Genomic DNA, 26,616 nt, shown 5'->3' with positions numbered 1-26,616 from the left:
GCCTGTCTATCACATTTTAACAAGGGTACGGCTTAAAGTATAGGACACTACTTCATATTATTCCTATTTGGTGAAATAGTTGGACATTTAGTATTCTTCATCTGAGTTTTATGATCAAAAAGCAACCAACAAAGTGCCAATGAATGTTCGTGCTCAACGAAAAAAAAAAAACATCTGGGTTAGAACAGTCGTAATTTGGGATTTGGCTGTTTTGGAGAATTGCATCAACCAGAAAACGACATTGACTTCAAGTCTATTAAAGCAAAATCTTTTTCATTCTTTTTCTTCTTTGTCGTTCATCGTTAATTTTCTAGTTTCCCATGCCGAATCGGTCTCAGACCAATGGATGGCCTCCAACAAATTTACGTCACGTTTTGAAACTGGCTACTTTTTGTGGAGCCACAACACAAACAGGTAACAGAAAAAGCGAGTAGTACTATCTAAAAGAAGATTTTATACATATTTCAACACATCAGTGTGGTACAATTGAAGCATGCAACGATTTTCCAATATTCTACTCAGTTTGTCAAATCAAAACCAATTTTCCAATGCTTTCACGTGCTAATGGATACCTTACTAATGGCAACGTAAACAAAACATTGTTTCTTATTGTTCCAACGAACTATGAATCATGAGGCCTAAACCTATACGTATCTATGTGAAAATAAATATATACATAAAATACGAATAAATTTGTATTTCAATACATGAAAGACGATTCAAGGATGCAGCGATTTCCCAATATAACAATTCAATTCAAATCAAAACCTTTCGCGCGCTAATGGATACCATATTAAAAGGGCAACGTAAACAAAACATTGTTGCCTACCGTCGAAACAAACTTTGAAGCATAAGGCCTAAACTTGTACGTATCTATATGAATACAAATACATACCGTATTTTCCGCACTATAAAGCGCACCTAAAAGCCTTAATTTTTTTTTAAAAAGCTGATGGTGCGCCTTATATATGGATCAATACTGAGATTGGGATTCATAGATGGGGAATGAACTGATAAAGTAAGCTTTACGTATTTCTTTTGTGTGTTTACAGTTGAACAAGGTTAGTCATATTGACATTGAATTATTATGCTGTTGAGAGTTTAGAGTTATTATTTGAGTTATTATTGTTATTACTTTGAGTATTACTATATTGTGATTGAAAAAGTTTGAAAATATGTCATTAATTGAGGGTGCGTCTTTTAATCCGGTGCGCCTTATAGTGCGGAAAATACGGTTCATAAAATACGATTAGAATTGTACTTGGATACATGAAATATGATTCAAGGATGCAGCGATGTTCCAATATTTCATTCAGTTCGTCAAACCAAAATCAATTTTCCAATTCAAAACCTTTCTTATGCGAACGGATACCGTATTAATGGCAAGGTAAACAAACCTTATTGGCTATTGTTGATATGGACTTGAAAGCATAAGGCCTAAACTTGAACGGTAGTTGACTCCGTACAGTAGCACGAAGACGAGAGCGCTACGCGTCCTTAGGCGTAATGAGGTCGGGAGAGAAGAGAAGGTGTGGAGGTTGCGGTTTGTGTGTGGTGGGGGTGTTACTGTAGCCTTGGCGGAGATGGGAGCGATTACGGCCTTGTGATGAAGAGGGAATGCAGAGGGAGGGTCGGGAGATGGAGAGGGCCAAGCCACACGCATTCACAGAGACGACCTCCTACACTGACATTAGTTTCCATTCCTTCTCGTGTGTTTATACCTGTTGCTATACAGCAGCTCGCATCTTTGACTTAATGGAATCTGCTGGAGGCTGATGATTACCACCGTGCTAGAGGAAACGTGTTATTATTGGAAAACCGGTATTTTAAAAGTCACATATGTTTTTTTCAGTAAAATAAATATAATAATAATAATAAACAGCATTGAGGTGGGACCAGCAGAAAGAGACATACAATAGAAAGAACTGAGTGTGCTGAGAGATGAGCAACATTCCAGCAATCACGTGAATATTTCTTGAATGGTGCCATGTCTCACATGTGAAAGAAATTAGTCATGGTGGACGCGCACACACATAGACGCACACATGTAGAGCTAATTCTTGAATTCAGTTGGAAACTTAGAATGACAGAATGCAATATCTGTCATGAATGAGCACGTGTGCGTGCGTGCAAGCTTATACGGTATGACACACCAAAGACTTTTGAATGTCATACACAATTACAGTACTCATTAAAAACTTGTAATTTACCCATTATTTTGACTACACAAGTGGAAACCTCACCAACCAAATTAAATCGTTCCACTTTGAAATACATCCATACGTGTGGAAATGTCTTTTATTGGAAATGATATAAAAATATAAAAAAAGTAATTGCATCATATCCTATTAAACTGAGCTATAATATATAGCATATAACATATAACATATATATATATATATATATATATATATATATATATATATATATATATATATATATATATATATATATATATATATATAAACACAAACACATTTGCATTTGTAGTATCTAATATGACTCATGTTTGTCGGCAGCGTTATTGCACATGAAAAGTGACACCTGAGAGTCCTATCCCCATTTGTACGACTGTTCTATCCCACAAGTGGCCCCATCATCCCGGTGATGCTTTCAGCTAAAACAAGCATTTAGACAAGCATAAAGCTGTTTATCCAAACAGGTGGCATGTGTCCGTACATATTGGCCTGTCAGCCTGCCAACAACAAGGTAAAAGTGATGCAGATGTTCTGCTTGCTGGAGCATTTAAAAACAGGAGCAAATCTGGCGGCTTCCAATACTCTAAATTACACATTGCCTCAATAGCGAATGCGAATGATGAAAATGAGTCCTGGGAAAATAATATTCTGCCTTTTGTCTCATTTTCTACAGCAAAGGTTGGGTAAAATAATGAGGTACTAAATTCACCCCTTCTGCGCCCCCACTAAGGAGCAGGTATGCATAGCCTCATATTCCTTGATTGTAATAGGCTGCCACAAATGTTTTGTAGCAGGAAATTGTTTTCCCACCCTGAGGCCATGAGGTGAGCGCACCTAATTGTGAAATATGAAAAACAACAAAGGTGAAAGAGATGCGATCATCACACAATCTCATGTTTTGAAACATGAAATTACGCACTCACGTTGAATATTTAAACCTAATATTCTGCAAGATATTGTATGTAAAAATCACAGAATGTTTTTCTCTTCTTCCCCAAAGAGGCTCATGCTCCTTTGTCAACTAATTCAACTCCATATATATATATATATATATATATATATATATATATATATATATATATATATATATATATATATATATATATATATATATATATATATATATAATTGTATTGTAATTAAATACTCTAGGAACTAAAACATGACCTAAAGCACTAATGGAGTATGTACTAAAAAATTAATGTAATTGATTACTTCATTACCTAATTACCTAAAGAAAATATATATTACTTTAGTACTAAAGTAATTTATCACTCTACGGGATACAGCAACTAAAGAAATTGATTTGTTTAGGTAATAAGTCATTAGGTACTAAGTATTAATGACTTTAGTACCTAATTGCCTAAAGTAATGTATTACTTTATGTAAAGTTTTTTTTTGTCAATAAATGAAAAACTTGTTTTACGATTAATAGCTATGTTAGTGTTTTATGATTAATAGTGATATTGTGCTTGTACTGTTGTAGACAGTATTGAAAAAGAAAAAAGAATAATGAAGTTGAAGTAATTGTTTTTTAAGTTATATAGATATATAATCGATGACTTCAAAATTCATTTAGTACCAGCTAGACCCTTAGCCAAACACTTGGAAAAAATGAAAAAACGTGAATAGTCTTGACTAATAATTAAAAAAAACAAAACAAAAGAAAGCGTAAAAACAAGTGTTTGGGATTGAATGACTTAATTGATATGCTAAACGTGACAAGTGTGTGTAGCTTTTGATAGTGTTTCACATAATTTTGACATAAAAACAAGATGACTATAGCTCTGATCCTTGTGGCGGGAAAAGTCAGCCGCAATAAATAATGCATTTCCTTCCATAAACGTTTTAGCTTTTAAAGCTCAAGAATGCGCCACAATCATAGGAACAACTGCAACTGTGGTTTCCGGACTGTTATACTTCACAATTCCTGTTGTGTTGCATGTACTTGTTTAACGCACAAAGGCTTTTCGTGTTTATGGGAGAGTTCCCCTCGACGTTATTTGCCGTGGCGGCTGCACATGTAAACAGCTGTGCTCAACGGGCCGAATCTGATACACACTGTTGAATATTTGATCTCCTGTCGCAGACATACACAACGGCGAACAAAAAGAAGAAGTGAAAAACTGTGTTCGAATGTAAAAACAAAGGCACGGGAACATTTTTGTTTTATTGTTAACACTAAAACGGGTTGTTCTTGTGTAGCTGGCGAGGTCATCGGTTTCGCTTCTATTCTCCCCGCATCGCTGAATGTACTGTCACTTTAAGACAATGAAAAGTGACAAAGAAAAGTGAAAACACAATTTGCTAAATGACGCCGTAACGGGAGCAATTTCTACGCCGTGAAATTGTGTGCGTTGTTGCTTTTGTCATGTCTAAAGCCATGATCGCATCCAGAAGGCAAACATCTGGCTAGCAGACCCAGAAAGACTATTAAACAACTACAATAGTCAAGAGATCAATTTGTACGGCGCTCTGGGTTGTAATGTCCGTAGAAAAGATGTCAGGCTATAACTCGATATAGCAAATGAAGTGAAACTGAGAGAAAATATAGACATAGTCCTCTGTCTGATCCCACTCACCTGCAAAGATAAATCACATAGAAGATGTTGGAGTGTGCCGGTGGGAATTATTCCCATTCATGCGGAACAACATTTTTGACATCGACAGTTACGATATCGATATCAATGTTGAACGAGAGGGGCCAGGTGACTCACAATTTCTGTTTAGTTAAAGGCCCTAGGTTATGATATTTTTACACTTTCCACATTTAAATACAGTGGTACCTCTAACGAAAGACTTTGTGACAGGAGTCATTTTGTAACGTGACTTTTTCATAAGTAGAGGCACTTTTTATGTGTAAATAACCTAATTGGCTCATTAACCCTTAAAATTCATAATAATAATTGTAGCGGTTGAGAATATGTTTGTAGTTCATTTGTTTGCCTTGAGATGGTGCTGCAGTATTAATGATACGAGCAGAGAAGTTTGTTTAGGTTGTTTTATTTGTAAGTTTTTATTTTCCAGTGATCTAGGCATCATTTACAAGTCCATGGGAGCAATAATATTTATTTTACCTAATCTTAGTTTAAGGTCATGCGAAGTGTTTCCTGTATGTTATGCTAGCGTGTGAACGACGCGTGAACGACGTGCTGAGAACGCGAACATCAGATCCGACAGCAAATTAGTTACCTAGCGAGTTAAGTGGAAGTGTTCAGTGGAAGTATTTTTTAATATGTTTAATGTTAGCCATAGCCAATGTCAGTTTTATGTTGGTGGAAAGTGTGGATGAAGCGTGTAAAAAAGTGGTTTACCACTGTCAAAATCAGTGCAAAGAACTCATGTCTCTCATTTTGGACAGGGTGGCGTATCAATAAATTATAGAGAAGCATCAAAAACTCATGTAAAATTATTATACGTCAATGATTTCGCCTTGTGACATTGACTGTCCGGCTGTGTGCTACCAAACACACATTTTTGCCAATTTGGCATTTTCTACAGTCAAATGTTGTAACTAACATTGTCAAACCAACACACTCATGCATCCATGCATTTATGGACCTTATTGATTGTTTGCATTGGATTATCCAACCAATGTAAAACACTTCAATCGAGTGTTAAAGCCGGAGAAGATCCCCATCACAATGAGGTTGCTGGCCAGTCTTGACACATTGAGGATATATGGTTCCCTTAAGGTCCCCGCCTCTAGCAAACCCTCACTGCCATCAGTTAAAGCCAGCAGGCCACTTGACGGCCATTGGTTTCCTTCACCTGTCACATGTCACAATATGACTGCAGCGCTAACATCTACTGGTCCATGAAGGCGAAAGGAGGTCGAGTATTACAGTTGCATTTTTAATGTGCCTTTAGCAACATACAGCATTGCTTTTATGCACTACGGAAGCAAGGAAGTGCTTGTGCTGTGGTTGCGCTCACATGACATGAACATGCTGCCTAGGTGTGGTCGAATCAAGAAAGTTGCAACTAATCTCGATTTGGACGATTAATTATTTTATTGATTGATTACTGTAATCAGATGTAAATGATTCATTAATCATTAGTCTTATCCATCCATCCGTCTGCCCATTCATCAACCATCCAGTCATCAGTCATATCCATCCATCCATCCATCCATCTGTCATATCATCCATCCATCCATCCATCCATCCATCTGTCATATAATTCATCCATCCATTCGAACCAATGCCTTACAAAAATATCAAAGCTTGATAATTACCACAAAAAGAAGCATGTCCCAACTACACACACGGAAACCTCACCGTACACTTTTCCACAATGTTATTACCCAACAGACAGACAATATAGGAGCACAGAAGTACAGTCCACAGATGGCAACGAGTGGTGGAAGCCCCATGACCTAGACATGCTAATCCATGTCCAGACATGTTGCAAATGCCTATAGAGAACCATGATTAACCTAAACCGCTATCTCACCAGCGGAAAGTAAAAGCGTGTAAAAGATAAACACGTACACACACATTCACACACACACTCCCAGAGATTAATACCAGGAATGCAAACTAAGCAAATATCCATTATGGAAAATCAACAAACAATAAAAGAGCAAATGCAAGCACGCATCCTGATATTTTAACAAAACTCAATGGTTACGCATAAATCTTACTGTAAATGTATGCTGTGTGCTGTCTGCTTACCTGGCAGGTCACAACCCAGGACTTCCATCCTCATGCCAATTCCAGCAGGTGACCACCTCTCGGGGAAAACTCGGATGTATTGTGTGATTATCTCATCAAAGCGTCGCACTTCTGGCGTATCATAGTGGCTGTTGCCCTCAAAAATCTGCCAGAAAACAAGGGCAACAAGTACAGGTCAATATTCTCTCTATAGGAATTCTCTTCATAATGACGAGTCACAATGCAATTTTGCTTCCTGGGTATTTTTTCGGAATGGAAATGTGTACAAACACTTGAGCTGCTCTGTGTTGAGGACGGTCAACAAGAAAATCTGCCTCACTTGATGACAGATGCTTGTTTGACTGTCAGCTGTTATAGTCAGGAGCCTTCTGTTATTTGCTTTCAAAGCTTGTCTATAGATTCACAGCTATTTTGGACAATGCAGGTAAAACTGTCAAGAGAAATAAAAACTAAATTATTGCAAAGCTTCTCCTTAAGACATGGTCGCGCGGATGACTATTGATTCCCGGCACAGCGTGAAATGTGCCATAAAAATAACAACAGAGTGACTTTTTTTTTTTGGATTGACAATCAAAATGCTTTAACACAATGTAAATTATATCTACAGTATGTACATATATATATATATATATATATATATATATATATATATATATATATATATATATATATATATATATATATATATATATATATATATATATATATATATATATATATATATATATAGAGATATATATAGATATAGATATATATAGATATATATATTAGGGGTGAATGTTTAATGTGTGGCTTCTGAAAAAGAATAAGTAGATTTTGTCTATTTTAATAATTTCCTTCAGTTTTTTTCAGTCATTTTAATATGTACGCCATAGATCTTTTTGTTTTTTGCCGAACGTTGCCCAATACATCGCAGTACATACTGCAATACGCCCTTGTTGTATCGCAATAAATTGCAATACCCTTTTAAGATACCCAGCCCTAATTTTATATATATATATATATATATATATATATATATATATATATATATATGAGAGTTCGTTCCATATATATATATATATATATATATATATATATATATATATATATATATATATATATATATATATATATATATATATATATATATATATATATATATATATATATAATATACTTTTTATACAATATCTTGTAATCAATTCCTTATTTTTAATACTGTACTAGATTTTTAAAACTCAATTTGGGCACAGCCATTGATCATATCTATTCAGTTCTATTTCATAGTTGTTCCATAATTGCACACATTTGCTTTACTGGTGGTTTGGCAACTGGTGGCTCGCCCCCCCCCCCCCCCCCCCCCCAAAAAAAAAAAAACAAAACAAAACAAAAAAACCAACAACAAAAAAGCACTGGACTCGGGCTCAAATCACGAGAAAAATACTGTTAAATATACATATTTGCTTGATGAACTCAGTCCTCTCTGTATCAAAAAAGACAAAATGAAAATCACACGACGGATTTCCCAGGCTGCTCATTTAAAACAGACAGGCAGATGAGAGAAAAGAGCAGAAAAGCCAGACAGTCAGTAGTACTATTACAGCTCTTAAAGACAGAGTCTCCTCAGTGAGGCAAAACTTAAAGGGCCCCGTCTCACAGCGCCTTCCGCTGCCAGCAGTGTTGAGTAGTGATGCAGGACAGACAATTTTTAATTACACCCATGAGAGCCGAGCAGGGGATGAGTGAACGAGAGGATGAAAGACAGACAAAAAACCGAATGAGAGAGAGTGCAAAAGACTCAATGTGGAGCACAGTGATTAAATTGAATTATTAAGGCGGTAATATATATCATTTTCCAAGAATTACACAGCAGGAAGAGTAGCGGCTTTTAAAGTTCCCATAAAATTGCTTATTAGCCGTGAAACAAATCAGCTGAACCCGTTCTTTAGACCCGGCCTGAGGAGAAGAACATTCAGTGGGATTATTGTTGTGACAGACCAATAATCCCTATTTAAAGATGATCAGTCTACAAGCACGCTTAAAGCTCAGAGCAGATGTAGTAGAAGAATGGGCCAGAATGAATCCTTACCTTTGCAAAGCCCGTCTTACTGTCCGTGATGTAAATCCAATCCTTCCCAGTCAAACTGTGAGCCAGTTTGTACTTCCTGACAAAAGCTCGGTTCTCGGCGCTGGTGCTGCCCTCCAGCCCTCTTGCACCCTGCGTGATGATGCCGCGCACCATCTTGGGCACACCCAGGTCCACCTGCAACACAAACCGTATAGCTAGCAGCTATTGCTCAATCGGATGTGGGATATTAGTCGTAGGACTGGACTAGTGCCGGGGGATTTGAGGGCCATAATGGCACAGGAACAGGAACAATCTATTTATCCATCATACATCCATCCACCCTGGTCCTAAGCAAAGTCATCGGCAAGCTCAAAGAATCCAAGTACCTGCAACCATTCCTCTCCAGCGATGGGCTGCGTGGGGTTGGGAAACCATCCTGACCGACTGGCCACCAGCCTGGCCGCGCCCATGGAGCCGTGGATGTCCCTCATGGAGGACGCCACGATTTGCGAGTCGGCCAGCAATCCTGACAACATGCCTTGTAGCTCTGAGCAGGGGGCATCTGGATAGAGGTGATAATATCATATCTGGTGATTAGTGTGTGATTAGTCTGTTGGAAGACAGATTATGGATCTAGTTTTGCAAAAAGGCAAACCATGTGATTTGGTGAAAAATTATTTTCTGTTCATTCCCTATTTACATGAGTCTGTAATGAGACTGAAGTTGCGTTCAGTGTGGTTTGATTTTTTTTTTTTTTTTCTATTTCAAGATCACCAAGTCAGGCTTGTTTTGATCCTTATTGGCTTTATTCTCCAATAATTACCAACAAAATGTTGTGGATGCAGCCTGCATCGCGTCCAATGTCAGATTGGATCAGATCCAGCGCCGCAGAGCCTTCTAAAGGCTAGGCGGTATCGATGGAGCTGACAGATGGGTGCAGGCTTGATCTTGGAGGGAAAATTCTTGTGTGATTTTTCTTTTTAAACTAATGTTCCACTTTGCAGCTCCTCTGAACGGCTTTCCATCAAACCGTCAGAACATTTTGCCTCCGTGCTGTTACAAAAGTCGATGCAAAACTTCAGTCCAGGATTCTTTGTGAGGAATTGAGTCCCAAGTGGAAAATACAAAATAAGTGTGGTGCTAGCAAAGAGATGTGCTTTCTTAAAGTGACAAATTTGTTTGAGTCAAATAAGAATCAGAACCTTACGTTTATGTACCTGGATATAATTACCGTAATTCCCCAAATATAAGATATACCCGCATGTGGGACGCAAAGCAAAATACATTTCATCGTTTTTAATTCTTCATTGTTTCTTATGTTCAAATCAGTAAATATTTCTTAAGTGTGTTTCCGATTTCCCATGTTGTGAGCGGTCAGTGAATGCCACACCAGTGTAACGTTGAATGCGCGGAGTTATTTTTGCCATAAGTACTAGGTTTCAAACTATCTCTGTTCCACCAAGTTTATGAATATATTTATACATGCCAAAAAATTGCAATTAATAATCGTGTCAAATGGAATCCCTTTATGTGTTCTCTAAACGGTGCACACCGCTCCATAACCTTTATATGATAACCTTTACATGATCCTCTCGGTTTTAGTGATATTCCTGTGTGTGAACAAGGATGGACTCGGGCGGTGGTTCGGTCTGCTCGCTTCTTTTATTGAAAATAATGCGGTAACAACCTCAGCTAACACAAGCTCCTTTAAGCTGCGATAAGCACTGGTGTTTGTCGAACTAAAACAAAAAAATCTGATTTTTTGAATGTTCTTTATAGGAAGCACCCATTTTTTGGCCTTCAGTTTTAGGAAAAAAAGTGTGTCTGAATAACAGTATAATAGGGGTGAGTTTTTTTTTATTATTATTATTTTAAATGAAGGCAGTGATAAACTGACATGACATACGATGAGAAGATGAGAAGGAAGAGAGAAATGAGAGGAGCCTAAGGACAAGGAACTTAAAGTGGTAGTGGTGGCTGGGTCAAAAAGGTCAAACGGATTTCAAGGGAAGCAAATTCGAAAAAAATTAGAAGCCAAAAGAAGGATGGGGGAGAAGGAATGAATAGAAAGAAAGAGAGAAAGCGAGAGGATATTGACAGTGAAGGGTGACGATGATTGATGGTGACATTCTCTGGGTCTTGGTGGAGATGAATGTTTAATGCTGTGATGTTTGAAACTGCACCTCACTGCAGTAAATAATGAATCAACTATAAACAACAACAGCTCCCGACACAGAGGATAAGCTCCCTCTATAGGGCAATAAAAAAACAAAGGAGAAAATTCAATTACCATCTTGTTGATTTTTAAGTTGTTTTTTTTCACTGTATCATTTGTTCAAGCGTCACGAGTAGGCCTAATGAGAATGTATCTCTGGAGATACGGATATAGCGATTGAAGAAAAAGACACATACTGTGCATATAAAAGGTATAGACAGCCCAGTTTAAACAGCAGGTTTTTGTGATATATAAAAAACGAGACAAGGACAAATATTTTCCCTATTTTATTTATTAATAAGGTGATATGTAATCTCTACAATTTGTCATAATCTTTTTGACAAGTAAAAATGGAAAAATCATGTGGTTGCAAAAGTGTACACCCCCTCATATATCTGGGATGCGGCTGCAGGTGGCTTCACAATTAACCCATTGCATTTGAATTCACGTTAAATGTGGGCACACACCTGCCTCCATTTAAAGAGCCTGTGATTATCCCCAAATAACTTTCATCTGTTCTAGTGGGCTTTACTGGCATATTTTGTTTGCGTTCTCACAGAAGCCTGCAGATTTTATATCTAAGTCCTTGGTTTATATCGATGGCCTTGGTTTCACTGGAAGAGGAATGGCTCCAATGCATGATGCTTCCACTTAAGGCTTTATATTCATCTCTAACTTTTTGCTTCGTGTTTTCTGATTAGATCTGATTTCATGCATCAGACTTCTGGTGCTCGAGTTTGGGGTTGGAAAAGAAAGGTCAATCACACCCTGAAGTGGACACTAATTAGCTGTCATTGTGTTTAGCATGATCTGGTAGGCTACTGTGATGAGTGGGGGGGTAAGTTCAGAAGCAGGAGGAAGACATGAAAATGGAAGAGCGTGTGAAAGTTGTCAATCCGATGGATGGTAAAGTGAAATTTAAAAAAAAAAAAAATCTTACGACATCCTTCTTCAAAGTAGAGTCATTCGTTCTTATAGTAAGAAAGAACTTAGTTAACACAGAAACATCCAAAATTTAGCCTACCGCATAAATGCAAAGCACCAATCTGTGATCAAATGAAGGTTATGATGTCTCTAGCTGATTCCAATTGACGCTAAAATTAAGGGTGTGTTCTATACACAGGTGTGTACTATATTTGATTAATTACGGTAATTGCAAATCTTAATGAATTCCTCTGCATTTCTTTTAATATCTTCACAACATTAGTAAATATATCAAACATCCTAATTATTTTCACTTTACATGAAGCTCCCACACGTAAGGTGAACTTACACATACAGGAGACACAAATGCACATACTCCTGATACCCTTGGCAGCTGCAAATACACCATGATTTTTTTTCCCCCAAACGTGCACATGAATCCAAAAGCCAGCGAGCAGAATGATAAGAGTGCCATAAACAAATGAGTGATAGATGCTGCAGGGCCGACATAAAACGAGATTAAAGACAGAGTGAGGGAGGGGTCGGGGGGAATGAACACTTGGATGAGGCTGTAACGGGCCAAGATTTAAGAGCAGAGATGTGGCGAGAAAATGAGAGAGGGCAAAGGAAAAATATGAGAGCGGGAGCAGAGGCTGAGAGTGGAAGGCGATAGATAGGACAGAGCGAAAAAGTGAGCGGCGCCATGGAGACGGGCTGGAAAAGAAGTGAGAAAAGGAGAGCGAGAGACATAAAAGTGTGATTTAAGTTAATGGCATGTCACTGTCTGACTGCTTTATGTGCGTCTTTATAGGCCTGCATAGGGCATTATGGCATCCCCATGGGCACCGCGATAGGCTTTGTGCGCATGTTTGTCAATATGTTCGCATCTGGGAAGGAACAAAAGGTGTCGCGTTGTTACTTGCTTAGGAGATTTGCTACCATTGCTAAAACGTTATTCCAACTTCGTGGCAAGCGGAACTGGCTTTAGTAGGCCTTCGACTGATTTGGCATAGCAGCTTTTTCATACTATAAATGATTTAATCAGACATTTGATCGGCCATAATTCACACCAGAGACTCAACGCGTCATGGGCGGGGCAAGAAGAAGAAAAAAATTCACATTTAGTGGGGGCACAGATTACCCAGGGGAAAAGGCTTTGTTTTTGCTATGTGAAGTCTACTTGCAATAAAATCTTTGTTTTTAATTCAGGCACTTTGATGCACTTGTTTTTTTTTTCAGTTTTGGACTAACCTGTAACATGTAGAAACACTAATAAAGTAGTATAAAGTTGTTGAAAGTTGATTTATATTGTTTTTCTTTCTTTCGCTAATGGTAAAACAGGATACAGTTTCAGGTATACAAATTTCGTAGTTAATAGTCTTATTTGTAGTCGGCACGGTGAGTGGGGGGGTGATAAAAGAGGTAAAAGCTTTGTTTTTGCCATGTGAAGTGTAATTACAATAAAATTAGGCTCAGCATCATTCTTTTCTCAGGCATTTTGATGCGCTTATTTTTTTCTGTTTTAGACTAACCTGTAACCAGGGTAAACGCTGTAGAAAATGTTATTAACAGGTGTTTAAAGTTGATTTATATTGCTTTTTTTCTTTTGGTAATGTCATAAAGGATACAGTTTTAGATATTTTTTTTTCTTTTTAGGACTAACCTGTTACTTGTATAGACGCTGTAAAAAAAAAAAGTAGGCAACCGTTGCTGAAAGTTGATTTATATTGATATTTCCTTTTTGAGAAGCCCTGCATTAATACCTGGACACTGTTTGAACCCCCCTCTCTCAAAGCATATGTTGCTTGCCCAATACAAGGAAAAGAAAAAATGAAATACATCCAATGTTGTTTGAGTAACAGGACTAAAATAGACTGAAGCAAACTTGTTTGAATTGAGTTGATAATCCCTCCAAATACTGTGATTTTTAGCTACTCGACATGAAAAGGGAGCCCTGGGACAAGATCAGAACACCCCAGATTGCAACCATCCGAGCAACCGCGAGACCAGGCACGGTTAAGTGTGTCGTGTTAGTCATGGGTAGGATAAGTGGTCATGATTATTTCTATTTTTAAAAAAATGATCGGCCATCCATAATTAAGTGAAAACGTGTTCATTCATATTCACACAAAAAACGTTCGGATTTTGATTCTAATTTTCTGCAGGATTTTCAAAGACCAAAAACACTGAATATCCTTGGTGGCATCTCACGTGCTAAGCGTAATGACTAAAGTCAGGGGACCCATTGAGTTCAGGTACTGAAATAAAGCAACACGCAAGCACACTCACACGGGAACACACAAGCAGCATCATATTGTTCGGGTGTGATTACAGCTTGTGTGGGTGCCGAAATAACCCCCCCAGATAAGAGCTTATCTGTCCCTCTCGATGGCCACTACAATGGCAGCAGTGAGAGGACCTAACCTAATAATGATACAGTGAAAAAACACACACACGTACACAGTGATTGAAACCTGCGCATTTACCATTTGTAGAACACACAAACGCAGACTCTCTAATTAAGTTTTATCTATTTATAGTATTGAGCTGATTATGCTGGTTGAAATCCCGTTTGTTTGCCAGGGCTGCAGATGAAAGCCGAGAGCCGGTTACTCTCTGATGTAATCACCCACACATCACACTCTAGTATTATTCTATTAGGACCGACTGGGTTTGGTGCGTGCGTGTGCGTGTGTGGGAGCCTGAGAGGGAGGGATGGATAGAAATAAGGGAGGGCAAGAGTTTGAAAGCGCATGAGAGTGGGTGTGTTGCAAGGAGAGAAATATATGATGGAAAGCAGGAAAGTATGAAAATAAACTTTGGGTGAATGGACGGACGGGAAAATTGATGATACGAATGCGGGGAAATAAAAAAGATTGATTCTCATCTTTTTCACAGGAAATGTTTTCTGAGGGAGTTGTTCTTGCGCCGACCCACCTTGTGACCCGACGTTAACGCCGGTATATCACCCCCTATAAAACTACTCGCATGTTTTTACAGGAGCCCCTCGAGGAGATTGGCCGGAAAACCTCAGTTAAGCTCCAAAGAAAAAAGATGCTTCGTCTTTCTTACCCGTAATCTGACAGCCGTAAAGCTCAAAGCGCAGCGCGATGCCGTTCTTCCACGACTGAGGACGGATTCGCACAAAGCGGGCCAGTACCGGCTGCGGGATCCGATTGAGAACCACCTCTGTGGCGTCGGTATTTGCGTGGAATACCTGAAAAGACAGCACATACGACAAACAATTTAGGAATATCTCTGTGTACGAGACAATTTCTTTTTCCCCTCACTTTCAACCCCCATATTCGGGGTGGGGTGGGTGGGGGGGGGTGACTTATACCCGCATAACTCAAAATCAGACCAATTTTCTCCACATATCTGTGTTTGAATAGCATTATTTCAAATGCGGAATAAGAAATATCTGCAAGGAACCTTTTTCCAGCAAAGTTTGATCCATTATGAAAAGGAAAAGATGGCTTGACCCACCTATTCAAGACAAGCAGCGGCATGAAACACGTAGAAACACGGAGCAACCGATTCACGCTGTTATCTCACCTCAGTCGTCAGTTGGGTAAAGAACGCTACAGCAAGGCATTTCTGGAGACCTCATTTCAAACAAATCGGACGGGTCAGGACGTCTGGGTTTTAAACTATTTGGCCTGTCAGATAGTGATGATGACTTTTAGGGCTGTTATATCTTTCAATCTTCTTGTTACTTAATATAACAATGATACTTTGGACTACGACATAATTTTAACTCTTTATTAGCATCGCACATAGTCGTAATAAAAGTTGGTACAATACAACTCGGAGCCGGGGTTCCCATCGCGGGGTGGTCTACTTATAAGCGAGGTCAACTTATACCTAGAGAAATACGGTACTAAGATTTCATACGGCAATTTTAAAAAAATGGCAAAAATGGCTCATAATAATGATTACAGTAAAAACATATTAGATGGTGTGCATCTCCAAGTATAAACACAAGAGCAATGCTATGCTAGAAGGCCCCAAAGGTCCAGATAAGACGAATTTGAATTTCTTGGCAGAAGTAATAAGACAGACAAGACTGCTGAGAAGTCATCACCTTGTATGACACAATTCTTGGGACTAAGCCTTGATTTTCATCTAATTTACACAGATGTCAAATTTTGTGGCTCCACTGATGCCTGAGAGTCTTTGACCAAACATACACAGTATTCATAATGTTTTTTTTTAAGTACCGAAAGCACCTCTCTGATGCTTCCCTCGATAAATCACAAATGTGCGGGTCACAATTTTGACACTGCATTTTGAATCAAACACACACACACGCAATCAATCTATTTTATTTGAGAAGCTTTTAAACAGAGATGTGGAATATTTTTATGTATGACTAAACCATGACTAGTTAGTCATGTGGGAAAAACACAAGCATTCCTGCAAGAACACCATTGCGTCCTGTTTTATATTATGCTTAACACGCCAGATTCAAATGCAGCTTTCCCCAGAAAATTGTCCATTCCAGTGCCTCTCAAACTCCAGAAAAAAAGGGACGACTGCTAGGCCACACGTGTCTGATTCTTTAAACTTGGGAACTATGTCCATAGTGGTATCTCTTGGCGTATTTTATTCAGGGCCTCCAGATTATAGATCCTGTAAGCTCATCTATACTATTTCTGGCTCATCTGCAGGAAAATTGTATCAAAGGACACTACCCATCCCTCTAAATAAAACAAAAGGCTTACAAAGTTTTGCAAATGTGTCACTATACCATCACCTACTAATAGGTTGCTTTATGTTCCAATTAATTTGCGCTTAATTTGAAACCAAGAATGCACTGTTCCGTCCACAACATTTTAAGTTGTTTCTAATTGAAAGAAGGGTCAACCTCTTTTTTTTTTTCTATTTCAGGCACTTTGATCTTTGTAAAAAAAATTTTTTGTGTGTTTTTCCAGACTAACCTGTAACCCAGGGGTGTCAAACTCATTTTTGTTGCGGACCATTTTGTGACCACAACTTCTCTCATTGGGCCAATATGAGGAGGAAACCATGTCAGTTATAAATTGTCACAATGATGGCTTAGTAGTTTTGAAATCAGCAGCAACGGATAAGAGTTTATTGATTTATTGCCCTTAGTTACTGCAAAAAAAATAACCAAAATATTGCAAATTCTCAACTTTATTATTTGTTATAAACGGCAAGTAAAAATCTTGGACTCGAGTTTTGAGTTCATGGAAATTTACATGATTTTGACATCTGTAACATATAATCCCTGCAAAAAGAAAAGTTCATTTTTGTTGAAAGTTGATTTATGTCTATTTTTTTTGTTATTATTGAAGAGGATAACATTTTGGGAATGCAATTTGTAAAGATAATGATAATATTTATAGTCACCACAGCGAGTGAGGGGGAGCTCAAAATGTTCTCTTTTTCCCATTTATATACTATTATTAAACGTGATTATGTTATTTGTATTCCTAGACTTGGCTGTAGTTACAAATATAATACATTAATATTACAAGTGTTATTTGTATTATCTGCATAATTACCTAAGAAATAATGTGTCTTTAGTAAATGAAATTCCAATTCTTAATCAATGTCAATCAGAATGATTGTACTGTCATTCCATATAGCAAGCAAACAACATGGCAGGGGAGTCATTGTTTTGCGTATCATCCGCAGTCATGGTTTAAAAAAAATCACACATTTATCAATCTTGCGTCAGTGACATTACAGTGCCTCCGATTCATTTCTGGAGCTCCACTAAACCTTAAAAACTGGATGGTGAGAAAGATGGATAGAAGACTGTTCTTTATCTAACCTTAGTCATTCTGTAGACAAATGCATTTTACAAGTGATTTGTGTTCACAGTTGGAAAAAAAAAATACCCGCTGGAGGATCTTGTTTGTTGAAGCCTTGCATATACAAAGTCAATGCACTGGCGTGTTTTATTAGCGGGAGCAAAAATAAAAGCTACAATTAATCACTGCAGCACATATTTATGGTTCATGGTGGTCCGTTCACCACGACAAGATTTATAAATAAATACTCTCTTGTTAGCTTGTGGACAAACACAAGGCGCATACGGAAATCCACTGTACCTAAGGTTCCTTTACTGCGACGCTTCCCAATTATTTTTTGCAAAGCCCTCCCAAGGAAAGAACAAACATTTGATTTTGCACCCCCAGACCCCTTGCACGCACTGCAATGACCGTATATGAGATCGTTATTTGTGAAATTGTAAATCTACAATTGCATCCTTTTTAACATTGACATAAGAACAACATATAAAAGGATCTAAAAGGATCAACTTTCAGGAAATTTTAAATGTACTTTTTACAAGGTTTATACAGGTTATAGTTTATTCTAAATCTGAAAAAATAGCACAATCCCTGAGTGTCATTTGCTATACAGTCAAACTTTGCCATCAAATAAATCCCATTTGCAAGCATTTAGCAATGAATGCGTTGTGTCGTTTTGAACATTTTGACAATCTATAGTTGTTTTATCAAGTTTAATCCCCCTAGTTTTTTTTAAAGCTTTTTGTAAGATATTTATAGATCAATGGGCCAAATCAGTCGAAATTGACACAGAGGTTTTAAAGTGCATTAAAGTGCCTGAAATTAAGAAAAAAAGCCCACCCTTATTCAAACTAGAAACATTTTGACCAAGTGAACTATTTGATGCTGAAAAAAATTAAATTAAGAAATGACGATAAATGTTGTTGATCAGGAATAATAATACCAATTTCCGAAACATTTTAACCTGAAGAAAATGGTGTAAAACATTGTAGTTTGTTTTTCTTTATTTAATTATTCATTTTAATTTGAAAAAAAAAACAGTGGACAGCAATTGAAAAAGTTTAGAACTCCTGCACACTTTGACGATGAGAGTGCACCACCTAGTGGCTGACATGTGTAGTTACACTACACCATTTCTCTACGCAGCCCCTCTACCATTAGTGCAAAGGTTGACTAGGCCAACTTGTGTCATAAATCAAGCTGAAAAGCATCCTCTTCTCACGTCCTCTTGGTTAAACATACGAGCAAACGCACAGGCGCAAAGAAAAACAAAATCTTTAGTTCTTCACACACAGCGAGGGGAAAAAAAACACACCCACTGTCATCCAGTCTCAATTGTCTTTAAACACAGTCCTCAGAAAGAACACACACTGTATTTTGACTGCCGGTGCCCTCGGAGTCGAACCCCCCACCAAGTGCACATACACACAAAAAGATTTCTTCTACCACACACACGCGCGAACACAAGCGGATAAAAGACACACTGGATGCGGCCTCCCATCGCCGGAAGTGTTCTTCTCATCATCTGACATCACGACTTAATATTTCTGTCTCCATCTGACGGCGTCGCGTCCGTTTATTGCTGTCATCTGCGTTGGGTTCAGCCCAACGCAGCTGGGCTTCTCGTTTTGTATTCTGGGCCTATTTCTGGCTTTTACTTTGACATCTTCACTGTCTCTTCTTCTGTCATGATAACATGTTCATCTCTACATAAAATACCTCCCGTTGTTTCACTACAGCTGTTTCTACTCTGCGCTCAGCTCTTCCGTTACGCCGGCGTCGGAAACACGGCGGCGAGCGAGCGGTAAAGGCCGTCCGCCAGAGCCGAAGGCCTTGTAATTACTTGCTTGGGTACTCATTTATAGACATTTGCCTTGTTTTGTTTGGAGTGTTTTGTGTGAGCGGATTCATCATCTCTTCCTGGTCCCAAACCATTAAATAACAGAAGCCTTCGGGGGTGAAAAAGTGTGAATAAAGAAACTCTCGGAATTACACGAGAGCGATGGAGGGGCTGGGCCAAGTGGGGATTGAACCCGAGACCAAACGGGGGTACGAAGGCGGACTCGGCGAACCGGTGCCCCTCCGATGGCCTCAATACCAACTAAATGATGGAAAAATGCCAAGAGGCCCCAAAAGACCAAATGGGATTGTAATTACAAGAGTGTGTGACTGTGTCACTGTGTAAAAAGTATAATTATAAAGTCAGACTCTGAGGATTTTGGGCTGCTGGTGGCTTTCTGATTTCCCTCGGTGGCCGGCGCAACGTTTCCTCCGTACGCTCATGTACACAAATACACACGGAGCTTTGTTCGGGGTCACCGAAACGGAGTTGCGAATGTAGAACGGCTTCTACTGTGACAAATGTTGTTTTACAACCCCGAAGAAAACGCAAATCCCTTTAGTGGATGGCTACTGTGCATATTTAACACAGTGACCTACGCTGAGCTGTTAATGGTGTTTTTCCTTTTTATAAAGGCTATAAACTTCCTCAATATTTAATACTGGACTGGCACTCTGGTGGCTGATCAGTCCGTCGCAAAGCCTTCATTGATAGTAAGATTAAGACATTGAAACTCCCCAGAAGAAATAAATCTTTGGTTTATGATTTAATATGAGACTTGGCACTGTTGTACTGTATTTTGTTCTGATGTTATTTTCTGTTGATTTATGTTATCTGTATCATTTGTTATTATTTGGCCTGTTTATTGTTTTTATATGTGTTAACTTACTATTTATGCCGACGCCTCCTCCCCCCAACTGTCCCAAAACCAGCCCACTACATGTTGTGTGAGATATTGTTTGTAGTGTCTTTTTGTTAGCTTGTGTTTTTTTTTTTTTTTTCAGACTTGAGCCATGCCCGGGGCATGGCCGAAGAAGAATTGTTTTTTTTCTGTTTGTCTGTCTGTCTATCTATTTTCTCTGTGTTTGTTATTGCATCATTGTTGTCACCACATGTCACCACTTGTCACCACAGCACTTTATACAAAGAAATGCCCGTTTTCAAGATTATGACTGAGATTTACACAAATTCTGGTTTTGTTTAGACGGCATTTGACCAGAAAATTGAAGCATGTAAAAAATGCCCAACAAAGATTTGAGACTTTGTGTGTAACAGTTACAAATATATTGATAAAACACAGCTTTTTTTTTTTTTTTGGACAATTGTGCAAACGCAACTACTTTGCTTTAATGGTTTTCATAGCTAATTACAATGTACAGTAAAGGGCAAAAGTCTGGACACACATTGTCATGCAATTCCTTCAAGTAATTATGGCCACTCATTTTTTTCTGTTTGTTTTAGTTAGATGATTGTTTTTTTTGTCAAAATATGAATTTTACTATTTGCCCAATAGGGATATGGGCTGTGTATTAACCGGATTTCTGCACAACCGATGGCCCCAACCACAATGGTAGAGCGAGAAATTCCACAAATGAACTCTGATTAGGCACCCGTGTGAAGTGAAAACCATTTCAGACAACTACCAGAAAGCGCTACTGATACAAGTAAAAACCTAAGTCTTTGTAAATTATTAAGTTGAAAGAGGTGCAGTGTGTGTTTTTCAATCTAAACCAACAATGGTTTGCAGGAACACAGAAGATACATTTGTGTCCGGCTCTCAAATTGTTTGGCGACTAACCTTTGCATCGAGCAGATTAGCATAAATACTGAGCATGAGCAGGAATAAAACATAATCACCTAACTACGGAACAGGTGTGTCCGTTCCTTTTGTACTAACATATGCGTGTGTGGTGTCGTGATGTGGGTCCTTCGTGGGTCCTCCAGTCAGCCAGCAAGGACCAGGGCAGACACACTGAATTATTCACAAGTCTATGCTGTGCGTCTTTTGTGAGTATGTGTGCGGACAGAGTTATAAAATAGTAAAACATCTTCCATCTCCTCGCATCTCATCACACGCGCACAGACACACACATTGTGGGGCGGCACATTCCGACTGTGCGTGCGCTTGTGTTCGGAGCAAACGTTTTATAAAGGAAATGATACATGACTACCTGATAATTTCCCCATTTGTCCTTTTCCTCTCCATTTCCTCACGGAGCGTCTTCATTTATCACTTGTGTTTTGACCCCAGCCTCCCTTCTTGATTCCTCCTCAACTCCCGGCCTTCCTCTCCATGTTCTCGCACTTGCCCTTTTATTTTCTTTCCCCTCTCCTCACCTCCACGCGGTATACGTCCAGGAGGCCAGCGGATCTATCTCGAGACATCTGTGCAGGCAACACCCTCGTCTGCTATTCTCATTATTCCCCTTCTGCTCCCTGGCGCCGTTCGCGCTCCCATCCATCCATTCCAAGCTCGTTTTGCTCCCCCCTCCCATGTGCGTTTCTTTCCAGCCCTTCTGCCGCTTTCTTTCACTCACTTGTTCCCAGGGATCTTTCTACCGAGGGGTTTCCGACCCGTCACGCCAGCTCTGTCCACTCTATCAGTTCAGCGGGCTGCTTGATCTTTTGTTTGGGTTGCTCTTACTTTCCTGCGAGTCACAGCGTTTTCCATATTTCCCCTCATCTGGCTCACATTAAACCCCGGGATGACATTATCAAATACATTACCGATCACACAAATCATTGTTGCGTTTGACAGTTGCGCCTCCCCTATGGGCTCTCTCCCAGATGTTAACGTTTATTCATCTTTATGTACACTTGTATAGCGCACCTTTATTCTGATGGCTGTAATAAACAATTGCAATTGAGATAAGTGGTTCGTAGTAAGGGCAGAATCAGCTAATGCTCTTTTTTTTCTTGCTCATAAAATGCTAATGTTAACAATACAAGGAGAATAACTTGCAGGCATTTATTCAGGCGGCATAATCTTTCCTGTTGTTTATTTGGCATAGTCAACACGTAGCCGAGGTTTTAGGAACAGGGTGGTAAATGTCTCCCGTTTGCCCTATCTGCTATATGTGCCCGGGATTTTTGGGAGATTAAAACCAAAGGCGTCAAAAACTTGGATTTGCCAAATTGTCCGGATTCGCCTTTTTGTGTAGTAATCATAAACCATAGATTTACGTCATCACTCTATTACTCGCCAAAGACACAGATGCCGGTGACGTTAGTTAACAGAGGTTGTTTCGGATTGGACAGAATTTGGCGACAATACTGCCACCTAGCGGTTTGGCATGCTTGTAAATGATTAATACCCCAGTATGCATGGTGCAGCAATACTTTTTTTAAATAAACAAAGCCATGCAGATGGAGGGGGTGTGATTGCAATAAATAATAAATAATTGCAATAAAATAAGAATTGACATCTTTTTTTTTTTAATTCAGCAACTTTGATGCACTGGGTTATTTTTTCGGTTTGAGACTAACCTATAACCTGTATAAACACTGTAAAGAAATTAACAGTTGTTGAAAGTTGAGTTACCATATTTTTCGAACTATATGCGGCGCTGGTATACAAACAAAAATTGAGCAAAAAATAAACTTTTGGCACTGATAAGCCCTGAAGTTCCCTGAGTGAATCATACACGAGCAGCTGAAAGACTGAAAAAGACCGGCAAAGAGGAAAGAAAGCTTTGAGATCCTCTTACTTTTTTTAATAAATTGGAATTTCAAGCATAAACTCTGCTTGTTATCGTGTTTGGTGACCTACTTGCTCCACACTAGTTAGACGTCCGAGCGCCTATTCGTAGGGCAACTGCAGCTCACCGCGATCCCGACTACGTACAGCCATGACATGAAAATGAGATGGGATAACAGTACAGTTACTGTATAAGGTTAAATAAATAAAGATTAAAGTTTGTTTACTGCAGCAGTATTTGTCTTAAATATGTAACGTATAAATACTTTTCACATTTAAAAAAGGTACACAGATACACATGCATGAAAATTCCAGACAAAAAAAAACAAAAATGCGAAAAAAGCCAGATTACTGTCTTGAGTACAGCCATTGTTACACACCTTTTCAATTCTATTTCATAGTTCTTCCACAAATTGACATTTTAAACAAATATACACATATGTTTTACCCGTGACAAAAAGACACGGCAGATAAGCCACACAGGAAAGTCGCACTGCTCAAATTATAGTCAACTTATAGTCGAAAACTACGGTATATTGCTTTGTTCTTTTGTTATTATAAAAAGGATACAGTAGCGCGTGGGGGCCGCAAACAGTTTTCACTTTCCCAGGGGAGCTTTGCAAAATATAATTGAGAAACATTGCGTTTAGATAATAGTTAAGCTGAGATCACAATAAATATGTGAAGAGTGCGCATGAGTGGACAAAAGAGAAGCCCTGATGGATGGCAAGATTTAGAAAGAACTCCAGAAGGGATGAAGAAATAAAGATATCTGGCCTGTGCTCATTTTTTAGAACTATTTTTTTGTAGAAGCCTGTCGTTGATCGCAAAGGCATGCAGTACAACACTTATTTTCTCATCTGTCATTCATAAAAAGGTACATTCTCTAACTAAATGCTTCCATCTGAGCCAGTAGTAATGGGACCCAGACTTTAGGGAAAAAAATCTCTTTGACCACACTGCTGTTTAATGATTTATGCATTCTAGTCGTTTAGGCCATTTAGAAGGCTGCTGCTTCACCATGTGAGGTATGTCAGCGAAGAAGAGCCATAGAGCGCCAGCTGATACCAAAATCTCATCAACAGATAAATTGTCAGCGGGTTCTCTCTCGTTAGCTTCGTCCAAAAACCTTGCTTCATTTTTTATGACTTCATCAATAACACCGCAGCATTAAAACCAGTGGGAAAAGTATAATCTCACAATTGAAAGAAGTAATGACCTTGAGCTGAAAAATGTACATGACAATGGCCAAGAAAACATTTTGGGTTTTTTTTTCTTTCTGAATTTTGGAACGTTTCGAAACAATCCCCCCAACAAGTACTGTTAAAAGAATGCCAATATGGTTTAGTAATATGCATGCTGGGCCAGAGGTTTGCAATGGAACTTTGTAAACGCACGATGAATTTGATCTATAGTTAAATCCTGGCATTGCGCCAACATTTTCAGATCCATTTTCAGTTTTGTTGTTTCTGGAGGTTGTTAGTTTTTTTGTGTCTTTCCTGTCTTAGGTTTGTGTTGGTTTTTGAGATCCTTTCATGTCTTAGTTTGAGTTTGTGTTTTTAGTTGTTTGTGTTTCGGTTCCTTTTGTGTCAGTGTCTTGTTCAGTGTTATGGCAAAGACCAGTTCTTGTTAACCTGCTTCCCTACCGATCAGCTCCCTGCTCCAATTGTGTCTTGCCCAGGTGTTCCTCGTTGTCTGGTCAGTTTTAGGGTATATAGTATACTGTGCCCTTTCAGTTCTTGTCAGGTCATTGTCAATGTTGATATATCTGTTGTTTAGGTCTCTGTCACCTATTGTTTGTTGTTTCCAAGCCTGTTTGTCTGAGTCTTATTTCCGAGTTTTTATTGTAGAATATGAATGCAGATTTTGAGATGTTGTCATTACTTCGGTTACGTTGGTGATCTGCTTATGTAGCCAACACAATTTTGTGTGCGCTAAACAGTTAGTAATTCCAAGAAGAATTAACGCGCTAGCGAGTACAATCTATGGTAAACAAACATTAACGACCATTTGGTTCAAACACATATTTTTATGACATATGTTACACATGAAATAGCGGATTTAAAGTCACTTACAGATGGCGCTTCAACAATATTCCAGGAGGTGCATGTTAATTATAGCTAAGTCAATAACTTCCTGTACCTCTTTGGCTTCCTCTTCTTCAAATTTCATGCTTGACTGTCCTCTACTGGTTCATTTGAACATCTAAAACACTGCTAATGTTCAAAATCATCCTTAACACATAAGAGCTTCTCCAAGATGGTTGGACGACGCAATATGTGAGTGGGTCTGTTTGTGTGTACAAGACAAGGGATGAATATTATCGCCATGTAAGCCCCTCCCCCCAAAAGATTTAACTCAGGCAAAACATGAGTACCACACGCTCATTCCATCTGCGTGGCTGTCAGCGTTCAGCTGTGAAACAGCTTTCCATGGTTATGGCGGCATCAAGCAGGATTATGGGTGCTGCTACCAACCACAAAACATCATCATCAAATTTGCTCTTTCCATTTCGACACTGAGTCACCCGCGTGCTTCATCTATGAAAAATTCAATCTGCGAACCCTCAATTTGATGTTTTTCTCTTCAAATATCCTCTTAAGCAAACTTAAAAGAAAAAGAGAAAAAAAGACTCTTAATTAATTCCCTGGTTGTTACAAACCTTTTGGGGTATGCAACTAAAGAAAAAAAAATCCAAGCTTGCTTTCACAGGTCCTCGTTTCCCACCTTGAAAGTTCTGAGAAGATTTTGTTTGGATGTTTCCATGAGGGAGCGACTTTGCATGAGTGTTCCTGAAGGGTTTACAGCCTCGCGCTAGACATGGTGTTAGACCGCAGGACACAACGTGTGGACCGCTAGCACGGGAAGAAAACGTCTGTGATGGTAAAAACAGCCACGACCGCCGAAGGAATGCTTTTTCCATTTTCCCGCGGTGGCAGTGATTTTAAGACCTCTGATAGCATCTGCTAGTGTTCCTCACAGCATCCATGGCCCCTGTAGTGTAACTCGAATGCTTTAACACCTTAGAGGAGCAGCTAAGACCAGCGTTCTTTTTGGCTGACAATAGTCGGAACTTTTCACAAGGAAAGTAACAGTAACCAGATGTGATTGGAAAAGCAGATTGTGGACTGTGGTCACATGCAATGATGTAAGGTATCATTAGGAGTTTGAAACGTGTGCCTGGTGGTAAAAAACCCGAAATTAAGCCAAATGAACGACAGCCGCTGTAATTGTAG

At 38.8% G+C, this 26,616-nt stretch overlaps 1 protein-coding gene across 1 annotated transcript in view; it reads right to left on the bottom strand.

Moving 5' to 3' along the window:
* Window positions 1-26,616, bottom strand: part of LOC148423857 (neuropilin-2-like) — a 113,531-nt gene that overhangs the window by 31,798 nt on the left and 55,117 nt on the right. Inside the window, exons 8-11 of the mRNA XM_088414710.1 lie at window positions 15,136-15,280; window positions 9,311-9,486; window positions 8,946-9,119; window positions 6,875-7,019 (exon numbers count right to left, since the gene is read on the bottom strand). Of these exons, the coding sequence (XP_088270836.1) occupies window positions 6,875-7,019; window positions 8,946-9,119; window positions 9,311-9,486; window positions 15,136-15,280 (640 nt within the window). The remainder of the gene's footprint in view (window positions 1-6,874; window positions 7,020-8,945; window positions 9,120-9,310; window positions 9,487-15,135; window positions 15,281-26,616) is intronic.

The sequence above is a fragment of the Hippichthys cyanospilos genome, chromosome 5 (genome assembly GCF_059441005.1).
Source record: "Hippichthys cyanospilos isolate Australia breed blue-spotted pipefish chromosome 5, RoL_Hcya_1.0, whole genome shotgun sequence".
In the NCBI taxonomy this organism is placed as follows: domain Eukaryota; kingdom Metazoa; phylum Chordata; class Actinopteri; order Syngnathiformes; family Syngnathidae; genus Hippichthys; species Hippichthys cyanospilos.
This window is presented reverse-complemented; position numbering and strand designations above follow the sequence as displayed.